The following is a 25,315-nucleotide window of genomic DNA, read 5'->3' on the forward strand; positions in this document are numbered from 1 at the left end:
CAGCATGCTCCTGCCCCACTGAACTCATCTCTACCTCCTTTGACACTGTCCTATCCCCCTAGTCCAGGAACTCCTCACATACGTTCGAGACACCACGCACACCCTTCACCTCCTCCAAGACTTCCATTTCCCCGGCCCCCAACGCCTCATCTTCACCATGGATATCCAATCCCTCTACACCTCCATCCGCCATGACCAGGGCCTCCAAGCCCTCCGTTTTTTTCCTCTCCCGACATCCCCAACAGTACCCTTCCACCGACACACTCATTCGTTTGGCCGAACTGGTCCTCACCCTTAACAATTTCTCCTTCAAATCCTCCCACTTCCTCCAGACCAAAGGGGTAGCCATGGGCACACATATGGGCCCCAGCTATGCCTGTCTCTTTGTTGATCTTCCATAATTACACCGGCACCACTCCCACCTCTTCCTCCGCTACATTGATGACTGCATTGGCGCCACCTCGTGCTCCTGCGAGGAGGTTGAGCAATTCATCAACTTCACCAACACATTCCACCCTGACCTTAAATTTACCTGGACCATCTCTGACACCTCCCTCCTCTTCCTGGACATCTCCATCTCCATTAATGACGACCGATTTGACACTGACATATTTCACAAACCCACCGACTCCCAAAGCTACCTGGATTACACCTCTTCCCACCCTACCTCTTGCAAAAATGGCATTCCGTATTCCCAATTCCTCCGCCTCCGCCGTATCTGCTCCCAGGAGGACCAGTTCCACCACAGAACACACCAGATGGCCTTCTTTAGAGACCGCAATTTCCCTTCCCACGTGGTTAAAGATGCCCTCCAACGCATCTCGTCCACATCCCGCACCTCCGCCCTTAGATCCCACCCCTCCAACCGTAACAAGGACAGAACGCCCCTGGTGCTCACCTTCCACCCTACCAACCTTCGCATAAACCAAATCATCCGCCGACATTTCCGCAACCTCCAAACAGACCCCACCACCAGGGATATATTTCCCTCCCCACCCCTTTCCGCCTTCCGCAAAGACCTTCCGTCCGTGACTACCTGGTCAGGTCCACGCCCCCCTACAACCCTCCCTCCCATCCTGGCATCTTCCCCTGCCACCGCAGGAACTGCAAAACCTGCGCCCACACCACCTCCCTCACCCCCCTCCAAGGCCCTAAAGGAGCCTTCCACATCCAAAGTTTTACCTGCACATCCACTAATATCATTTATTGTATCCGTTGCTCCCGATTCGGTCTCCTCTACATTGGGGAGACTGGACACCTCCGAGCAGAGCGCTTTAGGGAACATCTCTGGGACACCCGTACCAATCAACCACACCGCCCTGTGGCCCAACATTTCAACTCCCCCTCCCACTCTGCCGAGGACATGGAGGTCCTGGGCCTCCTTCACCGCTGCTCCCTCACCACCCGACGCCTGGAGGAAGAACGCCTCATCTTCCGCCTTGGAACACTTCAACCCCAGGGCATCAATGTGGACTTCAACAGTTTCCTCATTTCCCTTTCCCCCACCTCACTCTCGTTCCAAACTTCCAGCTCAGCACTGTCCCCATGACTTGTCCTACCTGCCTATCTTCTTTTCCACCTATCCACTCCACCCTTCCCCCGCCCCATCACCTTCATCCCCTCCCCCAGTGACCTATTGTATTCTATGCTACTTTCTCCCCACCCCCACCCTCCTCTAGCTTATCTCTCCACGTTTCAGGTTCTCTGCCTTTATTCCTGATGAAGGGCTTTTGCCCGAAACGTCGATTTTACTGCTCCTCGGATGCTGCCTGAACTGCTGTGCTCTTCCAGCACCACTAATCCAGAATCTGGTTTCCAGCATCTGCAGTCATTGTTTTTACCTAGTTGATTTTATACACTAGCAATAGACAGGGAGGGTTTCTGCAGGTAACAGATTAATCTAGCATGTTTGAAGATGCTTCTTTTCATCAATTACTGTGTGGTTAAGGAGCTGTGTATGTATATAATCTATAAGTGATCAAAATGGTGTAAAGCCCATTTTAGGCTGAAATGTCAGTTTTATACCTGAAGTTTTAAGAAGGTTTGTTGACGTCAAAAAAGAAATCTACAGCATATTAAATAACTTACCTAGTCAGCTTTTGATAGGTTATTGAAATGTCTTTCTGCACTGTTCACAGGTATTGGGAGTTAGAGATAACAGTCAGTGCCACTGTTACCCCCTTCCAGATTCTATGACTGACAACTTAATCCCACTGACTTTCCTGGTCACGAAGTTGTGCAAGACTCAAGGTAAAAATGTACATGCAAATCCTTATAACCAATCGAGATTTCCCCTAGTACTCTCCTTGGTGGATAACACGTTGAAAAATGGAAATTTTCTTTTAACACACTAATTACATAATTTAAAGAATGAGATAATTAGTCTAACACATCAAAGATCCAGGTCTCATTTTGAAGAATGGTATATGATCCACACTTTTTAAAGAGTGTGCTGTCAGAGTTTCCTTGGTGCTGCTACTGACTTTATATTTCAGAATAAGCAAGTTATCCTCATGAGAAATGTGGGTGCCAAGTCCCAAATGGTAAGATTAGCATAGAAAGCAGTGCAAATTCAGCAAATGTGGGATCGAGAAATTTCAGGCTAATGGCTTTTAATGAATTGCTGATAATGAGGCACTCAAACGTATCTCAGTATGTTGACGGTGGTCATCCAATAGTTTTGCTGAAGTTTATCACTAACACTTCATCCTTACAACCTAAAGCCTGACTGAGAAATTCAAATTGGCATTGGTCTTCATGACTTTATCTAACTGGACTCAGCATTTTTGGTAATATTGCATTTAAATCCAAGATTTTCTTCATTAATTATCTTGCCATTCAGTGTTTACTCACACTTATCCTCCAAAACAGTATATTATCTCAGACAAATCCTTAATTAAATATTAAACTGAAGCTGTAATATGCTAACCCAATAGTCTCTTTAGTCTGTTAAGGTTTCTCACAATCCACATCTTTATGTCCACTGTATCAGTCTAAAAAGCAGTATCCTCTGTATTGCACTAGTAACCACAAAAAAAATGCTTATCACTTACTTTTCTTTTGCCTGCTGCATACACCTTTCACTGCAAAATTTACTCTTGTGACCAAATTCCTCAGTTGTCCCATAATGACCACAATTTTCACAGCAAAGGATTCCATCCATACTGGGTGGCTCCTCTGGGTATGTTGGGATGGGATTTCTAGACAGAGCTAAACAGCAAATATACATAGTTTATTAATTTCAGAGACACACCATATTGTTACAATTGTATACTTAAACATTATAAACTAACATATGCAATATTTAATTACAGGCATTATTTACATTTAAAAGTTGACTTTGGTTTATAAAACTAATCAATGTATCTAGATTTTACACCATGAAATATGGGTAAGTGCATGCTTATATCTTTCTAACCATGGCAAGTGTCAGATTCAATTCCAGAAAAGGGCAGTTCAATTAAATGTAATTGATTGGATGTTGTCCATCGATGAAGTGTTGTACATTCATTGTACATTCCTACATGTTTTCAAGATTGTGATGGTAAGTTGTCTTTATAAGTGACCTCCTTAGTCATTTCATGGAATGTTAAAATTATTGCTTGTTTGGATATTCATGTAAAACAGATTGATAACATTAATCCCAACTGCTCTTTTATATATGTTAATCTGTATTTTTTTAGTTAAATATGCCCTCCTTCCCTGGAGGCTTCCATCTAGCAAGGAGGCAAGAACGGAATCAAGCATGGCAAATCTTATAATCTTTGCAGTGATTTCAAATTTAGAACATAAGAACTAGGAGCAGGAGTAGGCCGTCCAGCCCTTTGAGCCTGCTCCACCAATCAATAAGATCATGGCTGATCTTTTCGTGGACTCAGATCCACTTAGCACGCTTTCACTATTTCCCTTAATTCCTTTATTGTTCAAAAATATATCTGCGTTATCTTTAAAAATGTTTACTCAAGTAGTATTAACTACTCCACTGGGCAAGGAATTCTATAGATTGACAACCTTCTGGCTGAAGAATTTCCTTCTCAATTCAGTCCTAAATCTGCTCCCTTATGTTTTTGAGGCTATGTTCTCTTGTCCTAGTATCACCTGCAGTGGAAACATCCTCTCTACATCTATCTTACCTATTCCCTTCATAATTTTGTATGTTTCTATAAGATCCCCCTCATTCTTCTGAATTCCAATGAATGTAGCCCTAGTCTACTCAGTCTCTCCTCATCAGCCCACCCCTCAACTCTGGAATCAACCTAGTGAACCTCCTCTGCACCCCCTCCAGTGCCAGTACCTCCTTTCTCAATTAAGGAGACCAAAACTGCACACACTACTCCAGGTGTGGCCTCACCAGCACCCTGTACAGCTGCATCATAACCTCCCTGTGTTTAAACTCAATCCCTTTAGCAATGAAGGACAAAATTCCATTTGCCTTCTGAATTACATGTTGTACTTGCAGACCAACCTTCTGTGGTTCATGCAAAAGGACACCCAGGTGCCTCTGTATAGCAGCATGCTGCAACTTTTACCATTAAAGTAATAATCCTTTTTACTGTTAGTCCTACCGAAATGGATGACTTCATATTTATTAACATTGTATTCCATCTGCCCGGCCTTTGCCCAAGCACCCAATGTATCTATGTTATCTGCAAAGTTTCACAGTTGTCTGCACACTTTGCTCTACCACTCATCTTAGTGTTATCTGCAAACTTTGACACTCTACACATGGTCCCCAACCCCAAACCATCTATAGACATTGTAAATAATTGCAGTCCCAAGACCAATCCCTGAGGTACACCACTAGTCACTGACTGTCAGCCAGAATAGAACTCATTTATCCCCATTCATTGCTTCCTGTTAGTCAACCAATCCTCTATCCATGCTAATACTTTACCTGTAATGCCATGCATCCCTATCTTATGCAGCAGTCTCGAGTGCAGCACCTCAAACACCTTCCCTGCTACAGAGGTTAACCTAACCAGTCTATAATTCTCCTTCTTTTGTATTTCTTGCAGTGCCTTTGCCACCCTCATTAAGCATGCTACCTTGTTGTAAGTTGGGAAGGCACTGGATCACAACTTCACATACTCCTCTTCCAAAGTTGAGGTCATCATTGACAGCCCAAAAGTAAATTTGAATTTACTCTCTCACTATTTTTGTATATTGTGTAGCTTCTGAAAGCCCTTAGAAAACCTACTCATTGGAAAGTTAATGACCATTGGGGAAATCCTCTAAGGACGCAAGAACATTGAGAGACAAGTTGTTATAAGTTTTGGTAACTTCAAGTGTCAGTATAAGATGCTTTATTGCAACTCAGATGTTTTAACTGAAGTGATTCATCATAGCCTCTGTCCTGAAAAGCTAATGTGACCAATACACTGACCCTCATTGTTTAAAACATTGCGATATATCATCACGCTATTGGATAAGTGCTCTTGTACATTCAAAACTAAAGAAAACGTTGCTTTGCTTTGGATTGATAGTATAATGATCTGAAGTGATGCTCAGAGCCCTTTTATATTGAAGAAAAAGAATATTCAACTATTTCCATTGGAGAGACAAATCTGCAACCTGCTCTTAGACAGCTTTGATTTAATCGGACATTTGGTATAGTTTAGGGGAAAAAAGAGCGTTGTAATTCCGATAGACTCCATTATTTACATTTTAAAAGGTTCCTTATAACAACTAAGCCTATTGTGGAAACTTCACTGGAATTTCAAGAGCTTCAGAACCGCTTACTTCTTTGATGCAGTAAATCAAGTGGTTGTCTTTAAAAGATTTTGACGAGTTGGGGTGGGAAGGAATCTTTAACTTTTTGATGGAAATATTGTACAGATTACCCTTGTATAGGCATAATTTTACATATTTAGTATTAGAGATGAACATTTATTCAACAAAAACAGGAAACAGATTTAACTTCAGAAAGAGTTTAGATGGCTGAATCAATATATTACTAAACAGCAACGAGGCACAATACAGGCAGTCCTCCAGTTGCAAATGGGAGTCCATTCAAATGTCAATTTGTACGTAAGTCAGAACACAGTGCTGGATAATATACAGCAGCCTCTTCGCAAGTCCAGGAAATGTTCATCTGTCAGATATTGAAAATTAACCCCATGTGGGATCACACTCATAAGTACGCGTTTTCATAAGTTGGACGTTTCTAAGTTGGAGACTCACTCCCTGATATTATTATTAGCTTTGTTTTTCAAACGTATTTCCAAATGTGATCCATGCACACCAAACAAAATAACTATAGGGCATCGCATAATTCTACTGACCTTCTTGTGCTGTGGGCACACTCCATGTTGTTGTTGCAGTCGCCTTCTTTATCTTTTCTACTTCAGTTTCATCTGTGATGATCTCTAAAGCATCAAACTCATTTACCCTGAACTGAAGGCAAAAAAACCTTAAGAATGAGATTATTCTGTACCGTTAATACCACTAACAAGATGTTATTTTGAATTCAGAAAAAAATGGTGTCATGCTTCACAAAATTAAGGCACTTGTGACAACTAACGATAGCTCACATCAGCATAGATATAATGAAATTTTTAAAACTGCAACCACTCAGAAGCTTGGATAATCTTTCTACAAAAGTTATATCCTGTTAGAGAACATAACTATACATTTAATAGGAAAAACATATTAAATTTACTTCTAAAAAAAATTATTTCCTCTCTCAAATGTAGTAATCAACTTAAACTAAAATTAGATGTGAATTGTTCAAACATTACCTTTAAATTGCTCCCTGGAAGAGTTGCTATTCCATCCTTCCAGTCCATTGCACTGAAAACATCAAAGTCCTGGTTATCAGTAGCAGAGCCACAGTCACTCACAATGCCTTTTTCCATTGCTGAACTTATTATTGTGAATGGAGCAAGGAATCTATGGAAGGGAAAGGGCAGCTTTGGATGAAATCCAATTATAATCAACAACAGAAATTCTATACCCAGATAAAACATTTTAACAAAATTGTATTTACTGATTCTGATTATTTATTATGTCCATCAGCCTCAAATCCAGCTACTTGTTAGGAATTAGTGCAGCCGCAAACTGTTGTAGACACTGGACCATCCACATGTTCCCAGGGTGAAGCCACAGAGATTTAAATCCCTTGGCCATGTCTGGACACAACTAGTCAGTCAATCCTCTGACTAACGTTGATGAACTGTACACACTGAAAGGGTGAATTTTAGGTGGGAGAAGGGTACTATCAGAAATTCAAAGCTCCTGGAATTAATACAAGTGGTTGGGAAGACAAGTCTAACGGCTTCTTCTGATCTTGGCTTTTATCACAGCAAGTTGGCCTGGCAATAAAACCATAAAGGGTAACTCAATGCTTTCACTTCAGCAGTTTCATACGAAAGAGGGAAGAAGCAAGAAGTAGGTTTGAAGGGAAATTCTTGAGGCTAAATCATATTATTTTAGAAATCTTAGGAGTGTTTATGATCATGATGGCACAATATGTATGTTCTCAGAATGGAAGAGTGCCCATGCGTGTGTGCATGGTCACAACTCCTTCATGTTCAGCCAAATCACGTGATCCATAAAGACATAGTAATATGGGTACAATCCACTGGCCTGGAATTCCATTTCTGATTCCCTGAATGAGAGAGAATTCTACATCATGACTAATCTACAGTAGTTTTTACATTTCTTTATGATGAATCAGCCAAGGTGATTGACTCCAGGAGAGAACAGTGATATGTTAACCCTCTACATACACACACACAACAGGGAGTGCAGAAATGTAGATATGAGCAATTGTTTCCATGAACATTTGAAAGATTTGCAAAATGTAAAAAATAATGACAGTGATTTGAATGGACCTGTGTGGAACAACAGGACTGTGTCGCAGTCTCTATAACCAAAATCACTGCTTTCAGACATACTGAGATACCAGCAGTTCATTTAATAGATGCAGCTTTGAACATAATTGGATGTGTGGTACAACATTTTCTGCTGGTAACTCTTCTTGTCCAAATTTTCCTCCATGAAATGCAAGTATAGCGGCATTGTTACGCAAAACCCCTAATACACGATAATAATTATAAACTAAATAATAACTTCTGACAATCTTGCCTGGAGGTAAACAAATGAGGAAGACCTTTTCCAAAGTATCTTCTAGCATTAGGTTCTCTTGTTCTATACCACAATCGATCAGAGCAATTAGGCTGCAGACTTTTTTATCTGTTAAATAATGTTGCCCCCATTTTCAAACAAACATGTAATGCAAAACCCAGAAGTGCGCACAGATCCCTTGGCAGTTCCTCATTATATTTGCATCTTGATTTGGCAAGAAAGATCAAGTACTAACTCTGCAGCAAACTACTTTCCAGTCATCTCAGCTATAAGGCCCTACTTAAATTATAATAAAAAATGGAAAATGCAAGAAAGCTCAACAAGACAGTTAGAATCTGTGGGAAGCTCAAAGAGAGTCAGAGAGACATGCAGCACAGAAAAAGACCTTTCGGTCCAACCAGTCCATGCTCAATATAATCCCAAACTAAACTAGTCCCACCTTCCATATCCCTCAAAATAATTCCTATTCATGGAGTTATCCAAATATCTTTTAAACATTGTAATTGAACGCATATCTACCACTTCCTCAGGAAGTTCAATCCACACACAAAACACCCTCTAAAAAAAAATTGCCGCTCTGTCTTTTTTTTAAATCTTTTTCCTCTCACCTTAAAAATGTGCCTTCTAGCCTTGAAATCCCTCATCCTAGATAAAAGACAACTACCATATCTATACCCCTCAGTATTTCATAAACTTCTATAAGGTTGCCTCTCAACGTCCTCTCAACTCCAGTGGTAGAAGTCCTAGCCTATCCAGCCTTGTAACTCAAATCTTCCATACCTGATAGCATCCTGCTAAATCTCTTCTGCACCCCTTCCAGTTTGATTATATCCTTCCTATAACTGGGCGAACAGAACTGGACACAGAATTCCAGATGAGGCCTTGCCAATGTCCTGTACAACCTCAACATGACTTCCCAATTTCTATACTCAAAGGATTGAGCAATGAAGGCAAGCATGCCGAACACCTTTTTAACCACCCTATCTATATGTGATCATAAACTTAAAAGAATTATATACTTGAACCCCTAGGTGCCTATGCTCTATAACATACCCATGCCTTACTATTAATTGTAAAAGCCCTACACTTTTTTGTTGTACCAAAATGCATTAACTCACATTAATCAGATATGACCCTTTGCCTTAATGATTTAAGGAAAGGTTTCAAGTGATTGAAAGTTTAACTTGTAATTAAGATAAATATTTAAAAAGGTAAATTCTTACAGAAACTGGATTAAGTGAGGGACCACATCTGAGCCCAATTCTGTACCCAAAGCATCAGTGCAGTCGGTGTCGAAAGTTACCAAGATTGTGAGTCTTTAGCCAAACTTTTTCTTTTATAATCTATTGATGCTGAAGTCAATTGCTCTTATTATTATAGCTAAAAAGAGCCAACACACCTCAGGCAAAGGATGAAATTTTAAATGCTGTTGACTTGTATGTCAAAGCTACTGACTTCCGTAGCTAGCAAAGACAACAAGATGACAATTAACTACTCATGAATTTGTATGTACTAAATTTACCAATACCAATTTTATTTGATAGATTAGAACCAAGTCATTGCCAGGTTCATTTTTAAGCAGCCTTAATTCTCTTAAACGAAGCATGCTTTTAGATACTGCCTGCCCCCAACTCACAAGCCAGAGACTCAGACTAATGTTTCGAAGTTTGGGTTAAAAACCTGGAACTCCCTTCCTAACAGTACCATGGGTGTGTACATCCCTCATAAGAGCAACAGTTCAAGACGACAGCTCACCACCTTCTCAAAAGACAATAAAGGGTTGGGCAATAAATGCTGTTCTTTCCAGCATCGCCACAAACTGTGAAAGAATGTAAAAGGAATGTTTCAAATCCCACAACAGCAGTGAGTGGAATTTATCTTTAATAAACTCAATTAATTAGAAATCTATTAATTAGAAAGCTAGTTTAGGGTGTAGGTTTGCTCACTGAGCTGTAGGTTTGATATCCAGACGTTTCATTACCTGGCTAGGTAACATCATCAATGGCGATCTCCAAGTGAAGCGAAGCTGTTGTCTCCTGCTTTCTATTTATATCTTTCTCCTGGATGGGGTTCCTGGGGTTTGTGGTGATGGTATTTCCTGTTCGTTTTCTGAGGGGTTGATAGATGGCATCTAGATCTATGCGTTTGTTTATGGCATTGTGGTTGGAGTGCCAGGCCTCTAGGAATTCTCTGGCATGTCTTTGTTTAGCCTGTCCCAGGATAAATGTGTTGTCCCAGTCGAAATGGTGTTTTTTTTTCATTTTTTATACACGGATGAAAAAAACCACCATCGAAGTAAAGTCATAGAGATGTACAGCATGGAAACAGACCCTTCAGTCCAACCCGTCCATGCGGACCAGATATCCCAACCCAATCTAGTCCCACCTGCCAGCACCCAACCCATATCCCTCCAAACCCTTCCTATTCATATACCCATCCAAATGTCTTTTAAATGTTGCAATTGTACCAGCCTCCACCACTTCCTCTGGCAGTTCATTCCATACACGTACCACCCTCTGTGTGGAAAAAGTTGCCCCTCCAGTTCTGGACGCCCTCTAGTTCTGGACTCCCCAACCCCAGGGAAAAGACTTTTCCTATTTATCCTATCCGTGTCCCTCATAATTTTGTAAACCTCTATAAGGTCACCCCTCAGCCTCCAACACTCCAGGGAAAACAGCCCCAGCCTGTTCAGCCTCTCCCTATAGCTCAAATCCTCCAACCCTGGCAACATCCTTGTAAATTTTTTCTAAACCCTTTCAAGTTTCACAACATCCTTCCTAAAGGAGGGAGACTAGAATTGCACACAATATTCCAAATGTGGCCTAACCAATGTCTTGTACAGCCGCAACATGACCTCCCAACTCCTGTACTCAATACTCTGACCAATAAAGGAAAGCATACCAAACGCTTTCTTCACTATCCTATCTACCTGCGCCTCCACTTTCAAGGAGCTATGAACCTGCACTCCAAGGTCCCTTTGTTCAGCAACACTTCCTAGGACCTTACCATTAAGCATACAAGTCCTGCTAAGATTTTCTTTCCCAAAATGCAGCACCTCGCATTTATCTGAATTAACCTCCATCTGCTTCTTCTCAGCCCATTGGCCCATCTGGTCAAGATCCTGTTATAATCTGAGGTAACCCTCTTCACTGTCTACTATATCTCCAATTTTGGTGTTATCTGCAAACTTACTAACTGTACCTCTTATGCTCGCATCCAAATCATCATCCTACCACAAGAGAAGGGAAAATGGGGAAAACAGCATGTGGATAGTCAAATCTTCTGCAGGTGCTAAAGGTATGGATTACCTTTGATACCTGCTTGTTAAATCATGAAATGTGCAAAAGGTAAGTATTTTTGATACCATTGCTTGAAAGAGAGGAGGCCTGGATCCCTCAAGGAAATCTTTTGCCATAACAAAGGGTGATTTGTATGTGAAATGAACTACCAGAGGAGGTGATAGATGCAAGTACAGTTACAACATTTAAAAGACATTTAGAAAGGTACATGAATAGGAAAGGTTTAGAAGGATTTGGGCCAAATACAGGCAAGTGGGACTAGTTTAGTTTGGGAAACTTAGTCAGCATGGGTAAATTGGACAGAAGGGTCTGTTTCCGTGCTGTCTGACTCTACAACTATGAACCTATTTGACTAATATTTTGTGTGAAAAAACTGATGGAATTGTAATGCAAGACAAAATTATTAAATATTTAAAAATGGATATATTATTCAACAAAATGGCCATGGTGGAGTTGCACAATGGTAGCACTCCTGCCTCACAGCACAGGCACCCGGGTTCAATTCCAGTCTTGGAGAACTGCCTGCATGGAGTTTGCACATTCTCCCAGTGTCTGCATGGGTTTCTTCCAGGGCTCCCGTTTCCTCCCACAGGCCAACCATGTGCAGGTTACATGGATTAGCCATCGGAAATGTAGGGTTAGAGGGATAGGAAAGGTTTAGGGATGGTCTGGGTAGGATACTCTTCAGAGGGTTGGTGTGAACTCAATAGGGCAAATGACCTGCTTCCACACTATAGGGATTCTATGATTCTATGAAAATCCAATCAAATTCTGTTATACATTTTAGAGGAGCATTTTGACATTCACATAAAGCAAGCAAAAACACCTTCCTGATAGAAGTGAGAAATGAAAATTGACATTAACTGAGCTTACATCCCATGGCTAGCTACCGTAAGACAAGCTGATTTTCTTCTTTATGAAGCTATTGAAGCACTTACTGCAAGGGTAACTGCATGACACTGTTAGGTGTGGATCTAGGATGTGTGCAGTATTGATAAAGTATTGAGAAGCTATGTCCAGATTCAGACAGCGTTCAAGTGACCATAACACTCCTACTGCATTGCTTCTCTTGTTCTTGGACATGGAGCCTGTTTTGCAGGAAAGAGGTCATGAAGTAAGCTCAACGCATTGCATCAGTACATCCTAAGACTGCACATACTACAAAGTGTGCCAGTGAAGGAGGGAACGAATATCCAGCCAGGTGTCCTAAATAGGCATGTATTGATCAGTACTATATCTGCTGGTGGAATTTACATATCATAATGGAGATGTAGTATTGCAATTACGAGCTCCAATTTATTCATTTTTCATTCAAAACTCAAATGTATGTGGAAGTACTTTACACTGCAACAGATAAAGCAGTGTGTACCACTGGATGTGTTATCCTGGACACCGAATAGTAGATTTTTTCTTGCGATTGAACATGTCGTGAGCTTGACCAAATTGCATGCTTGGAGTCACTTATTTAATTAAGACTAGCTCCTTGGCCTCCATCAAAGAGTGGATTTCAACATATTATAGTGCAGATTGTCAGTGCCAAAGAACTAAGGAGTGGGGTCAAACTATCTCTATACTTGCACTTACAAAGTTGGGTGTTGAATCAATTCAATGCATTAACTCAACTTGACGGAGTTTACAATCAACACTCTTTCAGCCCCAAAGCAAGACCAGATAACATACTGGCAGTGCATTACTAGCACCAGGTTAGTGACTCAACACTTAGGTTATGTCATCCATGAAAAGTTCAAAACACAAGCTTCTTAATCTAAAGAGAGTGATGGCTTCTCCAGATGCACCAAAGCAATGGCCAACCCAGGAGAAAGATGGTAATAATGACAAAGAATAGGATGATGGGCATAAAACTTATTCTTCTTAATGGATTATGATACAGACAAAAATGAGGACAGGCCATCCAGGAGTTGCTGTAACATAGTCAGGGCCCATTTTCCTCTGCCCAAATCTCACCACTCAGTACTTCCTTCTTCTCACCTGCTCAGATATTTTCACCTAGAGGACTCTGTAAAACACCAGTGAGGATTTATTAAAAATGATTGAAAAAGCACAAGTAAATCTGATGAATGTGGAGTGAATGAGAAAAATGCAGCCTCGTTTTTATCCTCCACAGATGATGATCTTTGGCACTATAATAGGCCCAGACCCATATAATCATCAGAGAAAAATATTCAAAGAACATTATGGCCATGTGCAGGCTCTGCAGTAAATGTGGTAAGATGTAGCAATTGACAGGTTTGCATTAAGATGTCCAGGAATAACAGACAAGGTTAACCGGAGTCTCATAATCCATTCAGATGAATGGCCAACCATTTTAGCTTGTCCCTATGACAATGGTGGAATTGGTTGAAAGAAAGACATATGTAGATAATCACCAAGAATGTGATATTATATTGCTTTACTGGTGTTTACTTAAAATTTCATTCATGCATGTTGTTCTTTGATATTTATGGAGTTTATAGTCATACAAAAAGAAATGGTGCACTTATTCGCTGTTGAGTTATATGTTCAGCTTCCTATCGGAAAGATATTCTGAAACTTGAAAGGGTTCAGAAAAGATTTACAAGGATGTTGCCAGGGTTGGAGGATTTGAGCTATAGGGAGAGGCTGAACAGGCTGGAGCTGTTTTCCCTGGAGCGTCGGAGGCTGAGGGGTGACCTATTAGAGGTTTACAAAATCATGAGGGGCATGGATAGGATAAATAGACAAAGTCTTTTCCCTGGAGTGAGGAGAGTCCAGAACCAGAGCACATATGTTTAGGGTGAATGGGGAAACATAAGAGAGACCTAAGGGGCAACTTTTCCACGCAGAGGGTGGGACGTGTATGGAATGAGCTTCCAAGGTAAGCGTTGGAGGCTGGTACAATTGCAACATTTAAAAGGCATTTGGATGGGTATATGAATAGGAAGGGTTTGGAGGGATATGGGCAGTGTGCTGGCAGGTGGGACTAGATTGGGTTGGGATAATTGGTCGGCATGGACGAGTTGGACCAAAGGGTCTGTTTCCATGTTGTGCATCTCTATGACTCTATTGGGATGCTACTGTATTAACTAAGTGTTCTGTTGTATGATCAGGTTCTAGTTCAGGTAACAAATTAAAGAAATGTTTACCTGTAAAATCGCACTGAGGAGTTGTGGGGGAGAAATAACAGGTCTAATGTAAAGTGGATTTCAGGTGTGAAATACAGTCAAGTCCTCAGAACGTCCAAGTACAAGATATCAATATTCTCTCCTCTGCATATTACTATCTAAAGTAGCCCTTTAAAAGATGAAAACTGCATTTCTAAAAACAAATCTTAGATGTGTCAGTCTTGTGCACTTCTCTGGTGATATTGTACTGTCCACTCATAAAAGGATAACATTCCTTGGAAAACAAAAGGTGGGCTCTCTTCCAGAAACCCTCCATCTAAAAGCTATCACTCACACCTAAAATGGGATAGAGCACCAAACCTCAAGTGATAAGGATTTCTGACAACTTCTAGTATGTAGAATTTTTTTTAAAAATGTTACCATTTTAAGAATGTGGAGGATGCAAAACCCCAACACAGAGGGTTCTCTCAGTAGAGCCTTTAAATCAAAATCAAAACACCCTGCACCTTTGGAAAGTTGGATGTTACGAGAGCCAATGACATCGGAGGAGAAATGAGGTAATTCAGTCCATCCAGTCTGCTCTGCCGTTCAGCATTCAGTCATGGCTGATAGGTTTTTCAATCCCATTTTCTCGCTTTCTCCCTATGACCTTTGATCCCCTTGGCCATCAAGAACTTATCTATCTCTCTTTTAAATCTACTCAATGACCTGGCCTCCAAGCCTTCTGTGGCAAGAATTCCACAAATTCACCACTCTCTGGCTAAAGAAGTTTCTCTTTATCTCCGTTCTAAAGGGTCTTCCCTTTACTCTAAGGCTGTGCCCTCGGGTCCTCATCTCTCCACCAATGGAAACATCTTCCTAACGTCCGCTCCAACCAGGCCGTTCAGTATTCTCTAAGTTTCAATCAGATCCCCCATCATCCTTCTAAACTACATCAAGTAAAGTCCCAGAGTCCTCAAGCATTCCTCACATGTTAAGCTTTTCATTCACAGGATCATTCTAGTGAACATTCTCTGGACCTGCTTCAGGGCTAGTACATCCATCCTGAGGTTTGGGGCCCAAAGTTGCTGACAATACTCTAAATATAGTCTGACCAGAGCCTTATAACACCTCAGAAGTCCATCCCTTCCTTTATATTCTAGTCCTCTTGAGATAAACAAGAAGATTGTCTTGCCTTCTTAACTACTGACTCAACCTGCAAGTTTACCTTAAGGGAAACCTGGACTTGGACTCCCAAGTCCTTTTGCCCTTCACATTTCTGAATTTTCTTCCCATTTTGAAAATAGTCCATGTCTCTATTCTTCCTACCAAAGTGCATGACCTCACACTTTCCCACATTGTATTTCACCTGCCACTTCTTTGTCCAGTCACCTAACCTGGCAAAATCTTTCTGCAGCCTCATCCACCTCCTCAATGCTACTTGCCCCTCTACCTATCCTTGTATCATCTCCAAACTTAGCCAGAATGCCCTCAGTTCCTTCATCCAGATCATTACTGTCTCAAGTGAAAAGTGTGGTCCCAACACGGACCCTTGTGGAATACCACTAGTCACCAGTTACCATCGTGAGAAAGACCCTTTTATCCCCACACTGCTTTCTGCCAGACGGCCAATCTTGTATCCATGCTAGTACCTGGCCTCTAATACCACAAGCCGTTATCTTACTCAACAGCCTCCTGTGCAGCACTTATCAAAGATCTTCTGGAACTCCAGATAGATAATATCCATTGGCTTTCCATGGCCATCTGTAACTTTCTCAAGTTCCCTTGCATACCCATAAGAAACGCCAGGCCTCCTCCTCAAGAGATCCTCACTGTCAGAAGTTATCAGTAGGATTGCAAAGTCTCTTCAAGATCTCAGATGGTTAGAAACAATAAAAGCAAGTCCAGATTGTGTTGGCAAACTAGAAATCAATACTGAAATGCTTCACATTCTTCATGCCCAGAAACATATTGTACTTGGACGTTCTGAGGACTTGACCGTATTTCACACCTGAAATCCACTTTACATTAGACCTGTTATTCCTCCCACCACATCTCCTCACCTCAATTTACAGGTAAACATTTCTTTAATTTGATACCTGAACTAGAACTTGATCATTCATCAGGAAGGGCTTTAGCCCGAAACGTTGATTTTCCTGCTCCTCGGATGCTGCCGGACTTGCTGTGCTTTTCCAGCACCACTCTAATCTTGACTCTAATCTCCAGCATCTGCAGTACCCACCTCCGCCTCCAGTGAAATTAGGGTGAGTGAATGATAGACAAGCCAAACAAAATCAGGTTGTACTCTTCAATTTTCCTTTTGCTCAAGGAGAGACAGGCTGCAACTTCCATTTAGCAACAAGAAACTGAATTGCTGCTACAGAAATTATTGGAAGAGTATTGACCAGTTTGAAGTACTCATCATTTTTCTGGCATTTAAAACAAACCAGCACTTTTTTTTGTGAGAATAAAATGTGTAAGAACTTGCAAATTGCTATATATCACTGGAAGACTTGTGTCACTCCATTGTGTGGGATACAAAAATGGGGTTTCATCCATCCACCTCCCTTTGCGTCAAGGAATTGCTGAATTTGCAATGGAAATAGCCATAGATATTCTAAGTTTGTACCTCCATTTTAGAAGGACCTACTAATGACATGATGTATGGTACCGACATGAAACTCAGTCTTGGAGGCCCAAACATTTGTAACTGTGGAAGCTCATTACTATACGTAGTTGATCCAAGAGGTTAGTTTTTTTTTCTCTTGTTTTTCTCTCCCTTAGTTCCTTTTCTCTAACCTAATCTTTCTTCTCCTCCATTTATTTATAGAGTCATGTAGCATAGAAACCGACCCTTGCAGTCCAACTTGTCCACACTGACCAGATATCCTAAACTGATCTAGTTCCTTTTATCAGTATTTAGCCCATATCCCTCTCATCCCCTTCTATTCATAAACCCATCCAGATGCCTTCTAAATATTGTAATTGCACCTGCTCCACCACTTCTTCCGATAGCTCGTTCCATGTACACACCACCTTCTGTGTGAAAAAATTGTCCCTCAGGTCCTTTTTAAAATCTTGCCCCTTCACCTTAAATCTATGTCCTCTAATTGTGGATTCCCTTACCCGGGGAAAAAATCCTTGGATATTCACTCTATCCATGCCCCTCTTGATTTTGTAAACCACTATAAAGGTTACCCCTCAGTCTCCAATGCTCCAGGGAGAAAAGCCCCAGCTTATTCAGCTTCTTCCTATAGCTCAAACCCTCCGATCCTGCAATATTCTTGTAAATCTTTTCTGAACCCTTTCAAGATTCACAACATCTTTCCTATAGTAGGGAGACTAGAATTGAACGCAGTATTCTAGAAGTGGCCTACCAATGTCCTGTAAAAACACAATATGACATCCCAACTCCTCAATGCACTGACCAATGAAGCCAAGCATGCCAAACACCTTCAATGCCCGGTCTACCTGCAACTCCACTTTCAAGGAATTATGCAACTGCACCCCTCGGTCTTTTTGTTTGGTAACACTTCCCAGAGCCCTACCATTAAGTGTACAAGTCCTGCTCTACTTTGCCTTATGAAAATGCAACACCTCACATTTATCTAAACTCCATCGGCCACTTCTTAGCTCCTCTCTCCTTTTGTATCTGATTTGACTCAGAATCATCCCACTTAATTCTACATCATTAGCTGTGATTACTTTCTTCAAGCTTAACTTGGTTGATAAAACAGTTGACCAGATGTTCAAAAGATCTCTACTGCCTGTCGACATTACTAGGCCATGACCAATTCACATTTCCAGAAATTGCAGTACATAAACACTATGATTTAAAGAATTACAAAGTCCAATTCACAGCACTCACAACAAGATGCCCAATTCCAATAAATGCTAGGTCTCTATTGAAGTATCCCAGAAAGCCATCAGAAATCAATCATTGAAAAGGATGAGAAGTTACCATTTTATGTTATTAGATTTGCTCTAAATGTTAAGATACATCTTGTTGAATGATGGGAAACTGGATTTTTCAATGGCATACTAATTAATAATTAGTGCTGAAATACCTTTCTAGTCCTCAAAATCTAAAATCATGTTTGTGGAATGTTATATTTTTCCAGGTGATAAAAATTCAAGTTAATTTAAGAAAGTAATATTTCAGCTTCTACCTGAACCTCATGTGCACACCCTAACCATATATTTCTCTGAATTAAATGTGAACAGTAATCTTACAATTAGTAGGTTTGCTTAATTTGCTGAGAATATTTCAAAACAATTAACAGTTTACCCCATTTGCTGACATAACTGCAGGACGCCTGTGGATCCCTTTAACTTGGAGCCAGATTGAATCAAACATCAGAAAACAGTGAAATCCACACAACAAAGATCATTAAAACAACATGCACAGCCTTCTTTGAGGTCACAAGCAAACACTTATTTCACAAGTTACCAAGAAATCCTGGCCAGCGTAATCAAAGAATAATTATATTTAATATCTTAAAAAGTAACAAATACAAAATAATTTTCAAGTTAGAACAAGGAGAAAAACACACATTCTGGCTATTGTTTTATTTTTAAACTGAAAGGAATAAATCCCAAATACACCATCACCTCATTCATCCTTACTGAAAGGATTTTAATGCTATGTGCTCTGGAGGTGTGTTACAACATCTCTGAGCAGATGGATTAGAAAATATTTATCACTGACCAAATCGTGGAGTCTGGTTTACACATGAATTTGTATGTTGTGGTATTCTCATGCTGTCCTGTCCTTTTAGATGTTTGTGGACATCGATTTGTTAGGTGATGTTAAAGAAATCTCAGTGAATTCCCACACTGAATCTTGTACTATATATAGTGCCAATCTAGCAGGCTTTGTCTTGCATGTGTCAAGCCTCTTGGGGTGCTGGTACAACTGCACCCAATTTGGTAAGTGGGGAGCATTCCAGCACTCCAGCCTTAGGGCTTATTGTCAATCGACAGGCTTTCGGGAGTCAGGAGATGAGTTACTTGCTGCACAATGTTTAACTGCTGCTCTACTCTTGTAGCCAGAGTATTTACATGGCTAGTCTAGTTTCTGCTCAATAGTAAACATCTCTCCTCTACCCCTCCACATCCCAAACGTATGTTGGTAGAGAGGAATTCAGTAATCATATTGCCTTTGAATTTTAACGGGTGATGGTTAGGTTCACTTTCATTGGAGATGGTTAGTGGCTGGGACTTAAATGGCAAGTAACATTCGTGCCACATAACATCCAAAGCCTAGATATTTTCCAGATCTTGCTGCATTTGGACATGAATGTAATGCTTCATTATGGACCAGTTAGATGAAGTATTGAGATTCAACAAGACAATGCTGGTATCAAATCAGCATTACATCATCATTTGTCCTCTCATCACTTTTCCAGCAGATACTCCCTTTAGACATGTTAACAGCCTCACTAAAACATCATTCACCACATACACTTGTGTGCTGCCATTTGAAGCAAAACCCCCAGTGCACCTGAACTTTGCAGCAACTTCTTCCAAAAACACAATTTTTAAAAGCCATTTAACACTTTAAAAAGACAAAATTTAGATTAGATTAGATTCCCTAAAGTGTGGAAACAGGCCCTTCGGCTCAACAAGTCCACACCGATCCTCCGAACAGCAACCCACCCTGACGAATGCACCTAACACTACGGCAAGTTAGCATGGCCAATTCACCTAACCTGCACATCTTTGGACTGTGGGAGGAAACCGGAGCACCCGGAGGAAACCCACGCAGATACGGGGAGAATGTGCAAACTCCACACAGGCAGTTGCCCAAGGCGAGAATTGAACCAGGGTCCCTGGCACTGTGAGGCAGCAGTGCTAACCACTGAGCCACCGTGCTGCCCTGATGTTTCAAAAGAAATGGCTAGTGAAGATTCTTTCACAGGCTCACAATTTGGCGAAAATAAAATTTAATACAGTGGAACAGAGAACTGCCTCAACAATCTTTCAAAAGGCTTGCTTATAAAGCCATCAAGGAAACACTGAACACCTACTTCCTAAAGTTGCAGAGGAAAGGCTGCAAGACCTGGTGTGGTGCCTGGCGGTTGGGAAAAGGACATGTTCACACCACTCATTTTCCACGTGGGAACCCTACAACCTTCTGGACTCAATAAGGAGTTCAATAATTTTAGGGCTTGAGCACTTTCTCCCACATCTTAGAATCATAGTCGCTACAGTGTGGAAACAGGCTAGTGGGCCCAACAAATCCACACCGAGCCTCTAAAGAGTAACCCACCCCAGACCATTTCCCCTAACCTATTGCTATACATTTACTCCTGACTAATGCATCTAACCTATACACCCCTGAAAACTATGGGCAATTTAGCATGGCCAATTCACCTGACCTGCACATCTTTGGATTATGGGAGAAAACCCAAACAAACACGGGGAGAAGGTGCAAACTCCATGCAGGCAGTCACCCAAGGCTGGAATCGACCCAAGTCTCTGGTGCTGTGAGGCAGCAGTGCTAACCACTGAGCCAATGTGCCACCCTTACCCCTCAACCTCCACAGACCAGATATTACACGGACCACAAACAACTCATTATCAACCACTAACAGTCCACATTAGCAGCTTTTCATTCTCCTAGGCTGACTTTTACCCATTTTTTTAACTACCCATATCTGCTGAGTTTTCCCAGCAAATTCTGTTTTCATTTCTAATTTCCAGCATCCACAGTTCTTTCAGTTTTTTTTTGTTTAGAAGTTATTAACAAAACTCTATTAATTCTGGAATCTCACGTATGCATTTCATTCATTATCTTTAAAGTGTTTTGGTCGTTTGATGACACGCATGAGTTGGTTGTGGTTTTTTGTCTGGTATCTGCTCGTTATTGGGGTGATGTTCCTTCCCTGGGGAATGCCGTGTCTGATTAAAGAAAGACTCAGATTAACTGTCACCGCGGTGTTAATGATTTCCATAGCATATTGATCTGTTGTTGCAGATTTTTTTATTTGAATAAAAGCTGCTACTTATTCTGTGCCCCAAGTACTACTGCATATCCTTGTCAACATTTATGCAAGACCACTGCCAATCTGATGACAAATTAAGCAAGAATTTTGCTCAGTAGTTCACGAATCCAAACGGTTGTACAGCTATCACATCCTTTGATTGCTGCCTGTCTGCTACAATTCTCAACTTTTCAGGATCCAAGTTAAATTCTTTTGTTGACAACACATGACCTACAAACTTGGCTGGGAATCTTCAATTTCATATTTTGCTCCTTCTTACTTTTTCTCTCATGTTTTTCCTTCTACAGTTCTGTTCACTGACCTCTGCTTTCATTTGTTTAACATCAGCTTCCAGCTCCTCAAATAACAATTTCTTGACCTAATTTTGCTTTCTGTGACTTTTTTTTAAAAAAAGGATCAATAAGGCCATGCGTTCTATTTTGTCTTCCAGACTGTACTTCAGGGTAAACTGGAACTCACTTTGGCTGATGCTGAATTGGCCCCTCACCATCTCATCCACTCAGACGATACTCACCAGGAAGACATTCAAGAGCTTAAAGAAGATCTTTATGATTTTGTGAGATCTGTTCTGCAGTCAATGTCTCAACGGTCTGCAAAAATGCTGCAAATCCCTCCTCACATGTGTAGACTTATTAGTTTAAGTTTTTGAGGCACATTCTTTAGCTGAGACAAGTAGATTTGGCTCAACATCTACAGCAAACACCATGTATGAGCAAATTAATCAGAAGCGGGATGAAGCCTTTCAGCCTTATACACCTGTTCCATTGAAGGTGATCTTGGCTGAAATTATTGTAACCTCAAAACCATACAACCATCTACCCCAATAACCTCTCACACCCTTGCTTAACAAGAATCTAACTACTGCTGCCTTGAAAATATTTAAGGACTGAAAGAGGTGACGGAAGCCAAGACTCAAGACCCTCTGAGGAAAGAAATTTACTTAATCTCACTTTAAAATCAGGGATTGCCTATTTAAAACAGTGACACCGAGTTCTCAATTCTCCCAACAAGGAAACACCTATTCCAAAGCTACCCTGTGTAAATCCCTCAAGATTTTATACATGTCAATCAAGTTTCCCATTACTTTTCTAATCTCCAGCAGATAAAAGCCAAGCTTGTCCCAAGTTTGCTCAAAGGACACCCCACCCATTCCAGAGTTAAAAATCACACAACACCAGGTTATAGTCCAACAGGTTTAATTGGAAGCACTAGCTTTCGGTAGGCGCTGCAAGACATGTCAGAGTGTGGACATGGATACCACCGTTACACATGGCAGGTACTCATGTGACTCAGCCAACGTTATCTATCTTATACGTTGCAGGCAAGGATGCCCGGAGGCATGGTACATTGGGGAAACCGAGCAAAGGCTACGACAACGGATGAATGGGCACCACACAATAATCAACAGACAGGAGGGTTCCCTCCCAGTTGGGGAACACTTCAGTGGTCCAGGACATTCGACCTCGGACCTTCAGGTGACCATCCTCCAAGGCAGACTTCGGGACAAGCAGCAGCGAAAGGTAGCCGAGCAGAGGCTGATAGCTAAGTTCGGTACCCATAGGGGGTGCCTCAACCGGGACCTTGGGTTCATGTCACATTACAGGTGACCACCATTGCACTATACACACACACAGACACTCCTACTCTCTCATACACGCACACAGACACACACACACACACACTCCCACACTCATACAGGCATCCTCTCAGGAGGCTTAGACCACTCTACACTCAAGCACACACATATACAATCTCTCACAGACACTCACAACCCCCTATCACAGACACAGACACACACAGACACACACACACACACAGTCCCGCATTCTCACATGCACCCCCTCACAGACTTAAGGCACTCTACACTCACTACACACACACATATACACTCTCTCTCACACTCACAATCCCCAACCCAGACAGACACGCACACAGACAGACACAAAGACCCACATGCACACATATATTTTGTGGGGTGAATTTGTACTTGCAGAGTTACATTGTACTGTGCTCAAAAACTGCACGGATTCATGTAAAACTCTGTTATCTCACTTTTTAGATTAGAATCAATCTAAACATCATGGCATAGACAGAGAACACAGGGGGCTAACACCGTCAACATATTGTCTAGCTAACATCAATTGTTACAGCTAACATTAATTGTTACAGCTAACCTGAGAATGCCACTTTTAAAAAAAGGTTTTGTGATTTACACATGAAAAAAGTGAAACTATCATGGTATTTGAACAGATGGAAGACTCAACAGACAATCAAGGTATTCTTTTCCTTTTCTTGCCTTCTTTTCTCTTGTTTGTTTTTTTTAATTTATCTTCTGGAGACAGCTCAGTCAGTGAGGCAGTGGTAGTGCCCAGAGTCTAGAGCAAGGCAGCGGCTGGGGCCGATGGGGCTTTGACAATTGGAGGAGGATTATAAGCTCGGATGGGGTCAGCGGCAAGGGACTCAGTCCAGTGCAGGGGAGAGCAAGCCCTCGAAGGGAATGCCCAGCGTCTAACAACTGCATTTTTATTTTGTACCTAGGTACCTTTGTACCTAAAATGGTTCTGAGTATGATGACTTTGTACACTTTTCACTATACTCTTGTACTTGAGTACACATGACAATAAACCTACTTCGTCATTCAATTCAGATGTAGTGCCCTGTGTAACTGAAGTATAACTTTCTTACTTTTGCACTCTGTTCCTTTCACAATAAATGATAACATTGTTATCTTTCCTAAATACCTGTAGTACCTGCATATTAATCCTTTGTAACTTGTGCTGAAAGACAACCACATCCTTCTACATCTCAGAGTTTTGCAATCTTTCACCTTTTGGTGAGTATACTTTTTAAAAAAGTTTTTCTGCAAAAATGGGTATGTTCATGTTTTCCATATCATTATATTCTATTTGCCACATCTTGCCCATTCACTTAATGAGTATTGTATCTTTTTGTACCTCTTAGTCCTCTTCAGACTTTAGGTTCCCACCTATCTTTGTGCTGTCAGCAAATATTGCAACAATATCTTCTGTCCCTTCATCTAAGTCATTTATTAAACTGTGAACAGTTGAGGTCCCAGCTCTGATCCCTGTGACACAGAACCTGTTACATCTTCCCAACCAGAAAAGACCTATTCACACAATCTTCTACATGCCAATATGCCATCTACTACACAACGTAGACAAGCAGGAGGCTGGAAGAACACAGCAAGCCAGGCAGCATCAGGAGCAGGAGAAGTCAACATTTCAGATGTAAGCCATTTTCTGGACTCAAGAAGGGTGATAAACAAAACATTGACTTCTCCACCTCCTGATGCTGCGTTCTTCCAGCCTCCTGCTTGTCTACCTTGGAATCCAGCATCTGCAGTTTTTTCGTCTCTATCCACTACACAATGAGCTTTTATTTTCCTAAATGCCCTTTAATCTGACACCTTACATCTGGAAATAGATCCATTGGTTCCCCTTTATCCACTGTACATTATCTCCTCAGAGAACTCCAAGAGATTGGTCAAAATTGATTTATTTTTCATAAAACCATATGGAGTCAGCTTGATTGCTTCGAACATATTCAAGTGCTTAACTTCACATTTTCCAAAATCAGATCTAAATTCTGAAAGTGCAATTGGAAAAATGTAACATTATTTGTCTTCTTGGGATGAGTATCATTCCAATATATAACCTAAACCTTGCTTTAAAAGTGTTCATTTTTTGATCATACTCTTGACAATTTTGTACAGGCCTGTAAAGCTTATCAATCACTGGTAACTATCTGACATTACATTTACTTGATGCTCTGTTTCTGCAGTTGTCATTTTAACAGTTACAAATGATTTATCACCTTTAGAATT

At 41.0% G+C, this 25,315-nt stretch overlaps 1 protein-coding gene across 1 annotated transcript in view; it reads right to left on the bottom strand.

Moving 5' to 3' along the window:
- The window catches only part of l3mbtl3 (L3MBTL histone methyl-lysine binding protein 3), a 170,153-nt gene that overhangs the window by 131,973 nt on the left and 12,865 nt on the right, over nucleotides 1-25,315 (bottom strand). The window contains exons 2-4 of the mRNA XM_043683587.2: nucleotides 6,738-6,888; nucleotides 6,282-6,393; nucleotides 3,054-3,210 (exon numbers count right to left, since the gene is read on the bottom strand). Coding sequence (XP_043539522.1) covers nucleotides 3,054-3,210; nucleotides 6,282-6,393; nucleotides 6,738-6,854 — 386 coding nt within the window. The 5' untranslated portion in view covers nucleotides 6,855-6,888. The remainder of the gene's footprint in view (nucleotides 1-3,053; nucleotides 3,211-6,281; nucleotides 6,394-6,737; nucleotides 6,889-25,315) is intronic.

The sequence above is a fragment of the Chiloscyllium plagiosum genome, unplaced genomic scaffold (genome assembly GCF_037043375.1).
Source record: "Chiloscyllium plagiosum isolate Xiang-an unplaced genomic scaffold, Cpla_swu_hap1 HiC_scaffold_3, whole genome shotgun sequence".
In the NCBI taxonomy this organism is placed as follows: domain Eukaryota; kingdom Metazoa; phylum Chordata; class Chondrichthyes; order Orectolobiformes; family Hemiscylliidae; genus Chiloscyllium; species Chiloscyllium plagiosum.